Source organism: Podarcis tiliguerta, assembly GCF_965153285.1.
Source record: "Podarcis tiliguerta genome assembly, chromosome: 1".
NCBI classification, from domain to species: domain Eukaryota; kingdom Metazoa; phylum Chordata; class Lepidosauria; order Squamata; family Lacertidae; genus Podarcis; species Podarcis tiliguerta.
The window spans coordinates 130,883,369-130,894,872 of record NC_139534.1 but is presented as its reverse complement, the minus strand read 5'-3'; the positions used below and the strand labels follow the sequence as shown (position 1 = coordinate 130,894,872).

The window sequence follows — 11,504 nt, the reverse complement described above, 5'->3', positions numbered from 1 at the left end:
GCCGCGGCGATTTGAGGCGCTCGCTCCGGGCCACGCGCCGCTCGCCATTGGCCGGCGGGGAGCTCCGCCCACCAGAGGCCCGCCCGCTGGCTGCCGGACCGCGTCGCTCAAGGGGAGAAGCCCCGCCCACTCCGCTTTCAGCCCCGCCCCTGGCTGGCGGCCCCGCCTCCGGAATGCTTTTCTTAGGTTGGCGCTGCCCGCCCGCCTCGCGTTTGGCAGAGCCCACTCTGTGTTTTTGCACAGCCGCCTCTGCGCCTTTTCTCGCCCTCTTTTTTACTGGATCGGCAGGAAGAGGCCTGTGTGCGTAAGATGCCATGCATTGGAGAAAAAAAATTATATTTATTTGGCTTTAATTCCCCCCCCTCCCCAGTTTCTCTTGCGTGCTGTTGCTCTGTGTAGCCAATGAAGCTTGCACCACTTTGCAAAAAAAGGGGGGAAAGACTCTAAGGCACCCGCTTTTCCCTGATGGGCAGAAGAAATCGGGCTCCTTGACTGCGATGCTCAGTTCCGTGCAATGCTCCTCCTTCGCCTCCCTGCTGTTTAAAGGGACTTTTGCTCAAATCCTATTGATTGATTTGCTTGCAGGTTCCAGTGGATCCCTGGTCCCACGCCTGAGCTCTGCCTGCATTGACCTCCAAGGAGGCCCCATGGATTTCAAGGCGGCTTCCGATTTGATGTGCTTCAGAGGGGTGGTCGCCTCGGAGGGCTGGCTCTCTATTCTATAGGATCCCCTGTTGCTAAGGGGAGTTTGGAAAAAAAAGGCTCTATTTAGGACAGCCAACAGAGGCTCCTCCCGCGTTGCTGTAGGGCATGGGGAGGCAAACTAAGGACCGGGGGCCGGATCCGGCCCAGTCGCCTTCTCAATCCGGCCGCTGGACGGTCCGGGAATCAGCGTGTTTTTACATGAGTGGAATGTGTGCTTTTATTTAAAATGCATCTCTGGGTTGTTTGTGGGGCATAGGAATTGGTTCATTTATTTTCTTTTCAAAATATAGTCCGGCCCCCCACAAGGTCTGAGGGACAGGGACCAGCCCCCTGCTGAAAAAGTTTGCTGACCCCTGCTGTAGGGCAATGATGCTCAAAGGCTGACGATCAATGGCTGCTTTCCCCCCCCTTTTGCAGTGGGACATTTTGGGTCCTTTCAGAACATGGCAGCACTCTGGCGCTGAGCATGAAGTCATCGGACTGGTTCGACTGGGATGCATTGGGATTCAGCAGAGAAGCCACTGGAATCCCAGGTTGCCTGGGAGGCGACGGTGCCACGTGGGCCCCCAAATATTTAGCAGAGGCAGGCAACTGGGACCTGCCAAATTCGCAACTGGGGGAGAGGCGAGCAGCCATCTGGAAGGCAACGGCTGCGCGTGGAGGTGAGTTGCTGTTTCTTTGGCACTGTGATGCTGTGAGTAACCCAATGTTGCTGAACGGTCGGAAGATTCAGGTCCTCGTTCAGAGTGTAGTAAAACTGTGGAACTTCCGACCTGAAACCGTTTTTGATTCCCAAACTGACCAAATGCTTTCTCTGCAAGGTCAAAGGAAAATGGAAAAGCCTCCCCATTGTCTTTTCCTTCACAAATCCTGTCTTAAGGGTATGTCTGTGTATGAATAGGGTAAGCCTGTGACCTGGCTCAGGAACTAAGTATTTGTCATTGCAAAAGACTGGCCAGGCTCCCCAGGGTATCCAATCAAGTGAGCATTAACAGGTAACCTGCCAGACAGAAGATAAACAATGCACTCAGATTTCTGCTGTAGACCACCTTTTCTGGGATGTAGGTATGATGTATCTGGGGGGTGGTCTTGGGTTTACACCCCTTCTGTGATGTATATGGGTGGTCTTGAGCTCCAGGGCAGGGAATTTAAAATATCAATATAAGGGCGGGCACACCTTGGTTCTGGGTTCCTCCTCCTTTCCTGCGTGTGAGGGGAGCACCCTGTTGCAACAGATCAATACAGATCAGGCTTACTAGCTGCTTTGCTTCTCAATATTCTCTAGTTGGCCTCTGTTATTTTCTCCTACCAATAGGGAACCTACATAAGGACTCTATATGGGCTCTTGGATACCCCATATGGGGAAAGGGGCAGATTTTTGTTTACAACAAAAGGAGGCAGGGATGGCCATCAACTAGGATGGCTTTAAAAAAGGACAGGTCAAATTCATGGAGGAGGAAAGGGCTACTAGCTCTGCTTCCATAGTCAGAGGCAGCAGTGTTTCTGAATACCAGTTGCTGGAAACTGTTGGGTGTAGTGAAGGGATAACCTTCTGTGTCTCGAGACTGAGGGGATGGGCTTACAAGGGAAGTAAGCAGCTTGGAATGCTGTGTACTGAGTGAAAATCGAAAGCAGGTTGTTGCCTCGCTGCAAGCAGAGGGAGAAGATGCAACTTGAATCAGATGGAAGTTGGAGTTTGTAAATACACTACTTTTGTGCCAATAAAGGGACACAGTGGTGCCTCGCAAGACAAAATTAATTCGTTCCGCGAGTTTTTTCGTACTCCTTTTGTGCCAATAAAGGGACACAGTGGTGCCTCGCAAGACAAAATTAATTCGTTCCGCGAGTTTTTTCGTACTACTTTTGTGCCAATAAAGGGACACAGTGGTGCCTCGCAAGACAAAATTAATTTGTTCCGCGAGTTTTTTCGTTGTGCGAAACACCACTGCATTTAAACACTGACAACGGCGGGGAGGGGCGGGGAGAAGCAGGACAGCTGCCGCAGCCGGTACCTCAGACTCACCCGCGCGTTGTGGCCACCGTGCGACGCGGCTGCTGGAGGGCGGCGGGGCTCAGGAGCGCGACTCCGGCTGCAACGCTGGCTGCTGGCGGCAGCGGCTCTCTGAGGGGAGTGCGCGAGGGGGGTGGGCAGCGGCGCGAGGCAGCCGGAAGGTTGGCCGTCAGCCGGAAGGTGGGAGGGAGCCGGAGGAGCGGGGAAGCGAGCGTGCGTGCGTGCGTGCAGTGACCGTCGCCATGACAGGAGAGGCAGGGCTGTTTCGTCTAGCGAAGCAAGCCCTTAGGAAAATCCGTCTTGCGAAGCACCTCAGAAAACGAAAAACCCTTTCGTCTAGCGAGTTTTTCGTCTTCCGAGGCATTCGTCTTGCAGGGTACCACTGTACACTACTTTTGTGCCAATAAAGGGATATTAGGACAGAAGAAACGTTTGGGACTCATTTACTGCTCTTTCGACACACGCCGCTGTGTAACTCTGCTAATTGCTTTACGATCTACAGAGGCACAATAAAGCAATAAATCTACCGAACAGAAACCACAAGAGGAGAGAGGGCTCTTTTGTTCGAATCCTGCTTGTGGGTTTCCCACAGGCATCTGGTTGGCCACTGTGAGAACAGGATGCTGGACTAGGTGGGCCACTGGGCCTGATCCTGCAGGCTCGTCTTGTGTTCTTGGTGCTAAAAATAAAAAATATGCATTTGCACTTGGCCGTGTATTATTATTATTTATTAAAAAAATACAGTCATACCTCTTGTTACGTTTGCTTCAGGTTAAATCTTTTCAGGTTGCGTCCTGTGGCGACCTGGAAGTACCAGAAAGGGTTACTTCCGGGTTTTGCCGCTCGCGCATGTGCAGATGCGCAAAATGACGTAACGCACATGCGCAGAAGCGGTGAACTGTGACATGCTCATGTTGTGAACGGGTTTCCGGAACAGATCCCATTCGCAACCAGAGGTACCACTGTATATTTTTACGCTTTCCGTTTTACATACCATAACAGCAAAAAGTAAACAAAATACAGATATCATATTCGCTTTGACTTCCCTTCTTTTGCGGATCTTTGTTTACATTTTCATTCTGCATCTTATCACTAATTCCAGTTCTTACAAATCCTTAATCAGTCCATGGTTCAGATTTTTGCTACAAGTCTTCTGTCAGACCTGCTAATAAGTGTAGTTGTTTGCAATAATTTTTCAATTACATGTTATACTTTCCCCCATTCTTTGCTGAAGTTGGATTCTTCCTGGCTCCTGATTCTTCCTGTGAGTTTTGCCAATTCAGCATAGCTCATTCGTTTTAACTGCCGCTCCTCTCTGGTCGGAACTGAATTTTCTTTCCATCTCCGGGACAGCATCATTCAGGCAGCTGTGGTCACATACATGAACAATTTCTCCTGGTCTTTTGGGATCTCAGCACCTAAAATTCCTAAAACGAAAACTTCTGGTTTATTAGAAAATGTTATTTTCAACATTCCTCCCCAACTCATTATGTATCATTTCCCAGAAAGCTTTTATCACTTTACATGACCACCACTTGTGATAAAAGGTGCCCTCTTTCTCTTTACATTTCCGGCATATATTATAATTTAGCTAATTTACAAGGCGTTAAATACCAAAGGTACATAATTTTCATATAGTGTAGCATGCTGTAAATTTCAGATCCGCAGTCCATAATCTCTCCCACGCTGCTAATTCAATATTATAACCAAAATCCTCGCCCAGTGTATCTTCACTGATTTGACCTGCTCATCTTCTGTTTGCCAATCCCATAGAAGTTTATACATTTTAGAAATTAATTTCTTTTTATTTTCCAACACCTATCTTTCAAATAGGGAGGTTTTATATAAAAAACCTTTCTTTTTATCCAGCTTAAATACTTCGTTAAGCTGGTGATACTGCAGCCAACCGGTTATTAGTCCTCTTATTTCTTCATATTCCCTTAATCTTAAATCTTGATCTACCTCTTTTAATAATTTTTTATAAGTTACCCAGTCATTCCTCATATTTATTTTTTCCACCGGTTTTGCTTCAAGTGGAGAAAGCCACCACGGTATCTTTTGTTCTAATAATTCTTTTTACATTTATGCCACAACTCATATGCCAATTTCCTTTGTTACGGAAAAATCTAGGCGCAAGGCTGCTCAGTCCCCCAGCTGGTTGGGCAGAGCCCGCGGGTCCCTGCGGAATAAAGGAAGGAGTCCAGCCACCAACCGGAGCAAATAGCTGTAGACCAAAGTTTATTGCGCGACAAGTTCAAATAGGAATTTTGAACCCCGAGGATGGGGTGACCAGGACTTTTAAAACTTTCCCACCATATCCCAGAATACAGTTCGTATGGCATCATTGCTACATCACTGACATGTCACAAAAGGGGAGGGGTAGACAGGGGTTACACGGGTGGCTCTTTGGGTTAAACCACAGAGCCTAGGACTTGCTGATCAGAAGCTTGGCGGTTCGAATCCCCGTGACGAGGTGAGCTCCCGTTGCTCGGTCCCTGCTCCTGCCAACCTAGCAGTTCGAAAGCACATCAAAGTGCAAGTAGATAAATAGGTACCGCTCCGGCGGGAAGGTAAACGGCGTTTCCGTGCGCTGCTCTGGTTCACCAGAAGCGGCTTAGTCATACTGGCCACATGACCTGGAAGCTGTACGCCAGCTCCCTCTGCCAATAAAGCGAGATGAGCGCCGCAACCCCAGAGTCGGCCACGACTGGACCTAATGGTCCCTTTACCTTTTAGACAGGGGTTACACTCGTTTTACCTTGGCGAACATGTCCAGACAAGTCCTTGGTTCAAGATGAGCATAAGCAGACATGGCCGGGCAAGACCCAGGTATCAGATTAGCACAGGCAAACACCTCTGAAGTCCCACCACCCAAAGTACAATAGAACTTCCTTTGCATGTCTGGCCCCTTGGCAAGTCTGGTGATGGGATTAGGCTTTCCTTGGCCAACAATCAGCTCAGCAATTGTCCCCTCTGGGCACTTCCTGGGGTAGGAGGTGTGTATAGTATACATGTCCTCACGCTTGGGGGTTTTTCCAAGACCAAAAAGTGTTGAAATGGAGGAAACTGTCAAAGGAGTTGATTTTATGTGATTTTTAAAGCTAGGTAACTTCCCTGAGCTGTCAAGTCAAAAGGATACATTTATGCATAACATTTGTAACATTGAACAACTTTAAAGATGTGCCCCCCCCCGTAATTTCCATAACACCTTATAACATGGTTCAAGAAAGCTTTATGAACTTTAACCTTGTCATACGCCAAATACGCATGCCAACCAAATCTATTATCATGTCCTTCCAGATCTAATACATAACCATTTTCTAACGATATCCATTCTTTTAGCCAACACTTGGCCAGGTACAGTGGTGCCTCGCAAGACGAAATCAATTCGTTCTGCAAGTTTTTTCGTCTTGTGAATTTTTCGTTTTGCGAAGCATGGTTTCCCATAGGAAATGCATTGACGGTTTCCCATAGGAATGCATTGACGAATGCGCAAGACGTCTTCGTCTTGCGAAGCAAGCCCATAGGGAAATTCGTCTTGCGAAGCAACTCAAAAAACAAAAAACTCTTTCGTCTTGCGAGTTTTTCGTCTTGCGAGGCATTCGTCTTGCGAGGTACCAGTGTATGTTAAAGGTACAGTCCTAAGCACGTGTCTGAGAAATGAAGTAACTAAATTGTGCCCTGGGGTCAGTGGAGTTTTATTTCAGATGAACATAGGTATCCTCATGATTGGGGAAGGGGGAATCAATGAAAAGTTTCATACTGATTGCCAGTAGAATAAGATGCCCACAGCGGTGAACTTCCTCCAAAAAAGATCTTTGGTGTTCAGGTTAGATGACTTTATTTATATGCTACGTAAAACAAATGGAACATAATTCATCAGAAATAGAACATCCCCCCCTCCCAGCTTACAAGACAATATTATGTAAGTTTCCAAATATGGCTCCCTGATCTCTTCCACAGAAACATTTGTCTGTCTCCATCTGTCACAACTTATTCAAATACAGTCATGCTCGTGTTGTGTCCGTTTCATGTTGCTTCTTTTCACATTACGTCCCGCGGCAACCCGGAAGTACCGGATCAGGTTACTTTTGGATTTCGCCGCTTGTGCATGTGCAGAACTGCTAAATCATGCTTCGCGCATGGCTGTCAACTTTCAGATTTGAAAATAAGGGATCAGGAGCCTCGCCTGTCCCGGGGACAGTCTACGGGATATCTAACAATCCGGGATAGCAGCGGGAAGCAGCAGGAAATGGCGCAGGAATAAGGGAATTTCCCGCAAAACAAAGGAGAGGTTGAGAGCTGTGGCTTTGCAGCGCTTTGAGTTGCGGGCATTTCACGTTATGGAGGAGCCTCCGGAACGGATCCTGTCCGTAACACAAGGTGTTGTTGTTTAGTCGTTTAGTCGTGTCCGACTCTTCATGACCCCCTGGACCAGAGCATGCCAGGCTCTCCTGTCTTCCACTGCCTCCTGCAGTTTGGTCAGACTCATGTTCATAGCTTCAAAAACACTGTCCCGCCGCCTCGTCCTCTGTTGTCCCCTTCTCCTTGTGCCCTCCATCTTTCCCAGCATCAGGGTCTTTTCCAGGGAGTCTTCTCTTCTCCTGAGGTGGCCAAAGTATTGGAGCCTCAGCTTCAGGATCTGTCCTTCCAGTGAGCACTCAGGGCTGATTTCCTTCAGAATGGAGAGGTTTGATCTTCTTGCAGTCCATGGGACTCTCAAGAGTCTCCTCCAGCACCATAATTCAAAAGCATCAATTCTTCGGCGATCAGCCTTCTTTGTGTTACAGCTTTCACTTCCATACATCACTACTGGGAAAACCATAGCTTTAAATATACGGACCTTTGTCGGCAAGGTGATATCTCTGCTTTTTAAGATGCTGTCTAGGTTTGTCATTGCTTTTCTCCGAAGAAGCAGGCGTCTTTTAATTTCGTGGCTGCTGTCCCCATCTGCAGTGATCATGGAGCCCAAGAAAGTAAAATCTTTCACTGCCTCCATTTCTTCCCCTTCTATTTGCCAGGAGGTGATGGGCCCAGTAGCCATGATCTTCGTTTTTTTGATGTTGAGCTTCAGACCATATTTTGCGCTCTCCTCTTTCACCCTCATTAAAAGGTTCTTTAATTCCTCCTCACTTTCTGCCATCAAGGTTGTGTCATCTGCATATCTGAGGCTGTTGATATTTCTTCCGGCAATCTTAATTCCGGCTAGGAATTATCACTGTACAAAGTCATTGCAAGGTGTTAACTTTGCGAAGTTCCCCCATCTAAGCAACAGGAGCGGCTCTCTTCTTTAATCTCTCGTCTAAAGTCTCAAAAGAAGGCCAGTGATAAATCCTATTCCATACCATTCACTGTGCTGCAATTAATCTTCCAGAGGCTATAATAATAATAATAATTTATTATTTGTACCCCGCCCATCTGGCCGGGTTTCCCCAGCCACTCTGGGCGGCTTCCATAGAAACCAAAAATACACTAAAATATCACAGATTAAAAACTTCCCTGAACAGGGCTGCCTTAAGATGTCTTCTGAATGTCAGGTAGTTATTTATCGCTTTGACATCTGATGGGAGGGCGTTCTACAGGGCGGGCGCCACTACCGAGAAGGCCCTCTGCCTGGTTCCCTGTAGCTTTGCTTCTCACAATGAGGGAACCGCCAGAAGGCCCACCTCTGGGAAGAGGGAGTTTCGCAGCTTAGGGGCCACCACAATGAAGGCCCTGTCCTTTGACACGGATACAGCAGGTCTTACGTTCGGGCAACTGGTTAATTTTTAACATTGGCCGTGGTTACCAAAATTCTAGGTGCCTTCAGCGGATGGAGGAAAACGTTGGGAAATGGAGAAGAGCATAATAACCCTCTTTCAAGCAAGCAGTGTAGCAGGTTCATTTAAGTATGAAGAAAACCACACTCCTGAATTGACGGATTTGTTTGCCGAGAAGCCTGTAATCTTATCAGCAGATAAGTGCACAGGGCTGGATCTGGTGGTTCCCCCAGCCTCCGACAAGGTGTTGAAAAATTCCCCAGGATTCCCTGATAGCCTGGTTAGGGAACCTTCTGCTCCACAGCTGCCTTTCTGTTGAAATTGGGTGGCAAAAGGAGTACAGTGGTACCTCTGTCCATAGGAGGGCAACCAAAATGGTCAAAGGCCTGGAAACGATGCCTTATGAGGAACGGCTAAGGGAGCTGGGCATGTTTAGCCTGGAGAAGAGGAGGTTAAGGGGTGATATGATAGCCATGTTCAAATATATAAAAGGATGTCACCTAGAGGAGGGAGAAAGGTTGTTTTCTGCTGCTCCAGAGAAGCGGACACGGAGCAATGGATCCAAACTACAAGAAAGAAGATTCCACCTAAACATTAGGAAGAACTTCCTGACAGTAAGAGCTCTTCGACAGTGGAATTTGCTGCCAAGGAGTGTGGTGGAGTCTCCTTCTTTGGAGGTCTTTAAGCAGAAGCTTGACAACCATATGTCAGGAGTGCTCTGATGGTGTTTCCTGCTTGGCAGGGGGTTGGACTCGATGGCCCTTGTGGTCTCTTCCAACTCTAGGATTCTATGATTCTACGGCTAAATAATCTCTGGCAGATGACCTTCCAACCTCTGCATAAAAACCTCCAGCGAAGGAGAGTCCATCACCTCCCGAAGGAATATGTTCCGCTGTTGAACAGCTCTTGCCATCAGAAAGTTCTTCCTAATGTTTAGTCGGAATCTCCTTTTTTGTCATTTGACGCCATTGGTTTGGTGTCCTGCCTTCTGGAGCAGCAGGAAACAAGCTTGAGCCATCTTCTGTACAGCAACCCTTCAGATATTTGAAGGTGGCTCTCGGATCACCTGTCGGCCTTCTCTTTCCCAGGCTAAATGTACCCAACTCCCTCAACCATTCCTCAACCAGTGTCTTTTCGTTCTTGGGAAATCTCCTTTTGTCTTCCTTTGCGAAAAGCTTCACCAGTGTAATAAACGAAAATCTGCAAGTATATTGGAATGAAGTTACACGGTTTTAGCAGAAGGGTTATTAAGAATGATATGAACATTAAGTGCTAATGTGTTAAACTGGTAAAATGAAAATTAAATTGTATTATGATAAATCAAAGATTAAATTGAAGAAGAGGGAAAGGATTTGTTGAATTAGATAACTTGAACTAGAATACAAAAAAGGGAGGTGTGAAGAAGTCGAGGAAATAAGCTAATGAGAGATGTGGTTATAAAATTTGGATGTGTGTTTTTATCTTTGTTTTTCTTTTTTCTATGTTGTATTGTTATATTGTTTTTATCTCAGTTTCTACTGTGGATGTATTGTTTGTTGAATTTGTGTATTCCTTTTTTCTTTTTCTTTTTTTATTCTTTATTGTCTTTCTTGTTATAAGTATAAAATACCTAATAAATTTTATTTTTTTTAAAAAAGAAAATCTGCAGTCAGGGCAGTTCACAGAATAAAATACAAGATAAAAACACAAGTAAATATGTGAAACAAAACAGTAACGAGCCCCCCTTTCCCATAGAAACATTTAAAAGGAACCTTTTTGCCTCCGGTTTAAAAATATGTAATGAAGGCGCCAGGTAAACCTCCACAAGGACAGCATCCCACAGACGGGGAGCCACTGCAGAGAAGTCCCCGTTCTTGTGTTGCTACCCTCTGGACCTCATGTGGAGAGGGCGCATGAAGACCGGTCTCAGATGCTGAGCGCAGGGTCCAGATGGATTACGTTCCTTTCTGCTGAATTAAAAACTTTTGCAGCCTTTCCCCCATAGGGGAGTTGCTCCAAGCCCCTTGAACGTTACGGTTGCCTTTTTCTGAACCTTGCTAGCTCTCCAGATCTGGCGCTCTGTTTAATCAACTGTTGTAACTGTTTTTCTCCCCAAGGTCTGGGCTCCCTGCGCCGGCTGTAAACCACCGAAGTCATGCCATGGCCAAAAATGAATGGGTGCGCAACCCCTTTCTCTCTCCTCTTCTTATGGGCTACCTACATGTCCGCAGCGAGGCAGGCAGAGGACATAGTGCCCCGGGAACAGCTCAGCAGCTTGCAACCATCCAAAGCGTCTCTGGTTTATTTTCGGAGGGACAGTGAGTATTTCCCCCCATCTGCGTTTTTATTGCATTTGGTTAGTAGGGTTGGTTTGTTGTTGCAATTTACAGTGGTGCCTCGCAAGACGAAATTAATTCGTTCTGCGAGTTTTTTCGTCTTGTGAATTTTTTCGTCTTGCCAAGCACCACTGTGCATTGACGGTTTCCCATAGGAATGCATTGACGGTTTTAAGAAAAAGGCGCAAGACGTTTTCGTCTTGCGAAGCAAGCCCATAGGGAAATTCGTCTTGCGAAGCAACTCAAAAAACAAAAAACTCTTTCGTCTTGCGAGTTTTTGGTCTTGCGAGGCATTCGTCTTGCGAGGTACCACTGTAATGGATTTGTATTGCACCTTTCTCCCAAGCCGGGATTCAAGGCGGCTTGCAACATTTAAAAACTTATGCTATAAAATACAAAGTAATAAAAAGAAACGCATTAAAAACAGTACAGTGGTGCCCCGCAAGACGAATGCCTCGCAAGACGGAAAACCCGCAAGACGAAAGGGTTTTCCGTTTTCAGAGGCGCTTCGCAAGACGAATTTCCCTATGGGCTTGCTTCGCAAGACGAAAATGACGAAATTTTTTGAGTTTTTTTTCCGCTCCAAAACCCCTTTTTCTAAAGCGCTATGCTGCTAATAGCCTTTTAGCAGCAAAACCGCTAATCCCTTAAGCCTTAAAAAGCCGTTAATAGCCCTTAAACTGCCAATAGCGCTAATAGCGCTAATCCGCTAAT

At 46.6% G+C, this 11,504-nt stretch overlaps 1 protein-coding gene across 2 annotated transcripts in view; it reads left to right on the top strand.

Moving 5' to 3' along the window:
- Window positions 1–11,504, top strand: part of TXNDC16 (thioredoxin domain containing 16) — a 58,047-nt gene that overhangs the window by 523 nt on the left and 46,020 nt on the right. The window contains exons 1-3 of one of the 2 annotated variants that reach the window (XM_083435410.1): window positions 207–300; window positions 1,123–1,367; window positions 10,572–10,772. In XM_083435410.1, the coding sequence (XP_083291536.1) occupies window positions 10,610–10,772 (163 nt within the window). In that variant the 5' untranslated portion in view covers window positions 207–300; window positions 1,123–1,367; window positions 10,572–10,609. Of the gene's footprint in view, window positions 1–206; window positions 301–1,122; window positions 1,368–10,571; window positions 10,773–11,504 lie in introns of those variants that run through there. The other variant, XM_083435409.1, reaches the window with a different exon arrangement.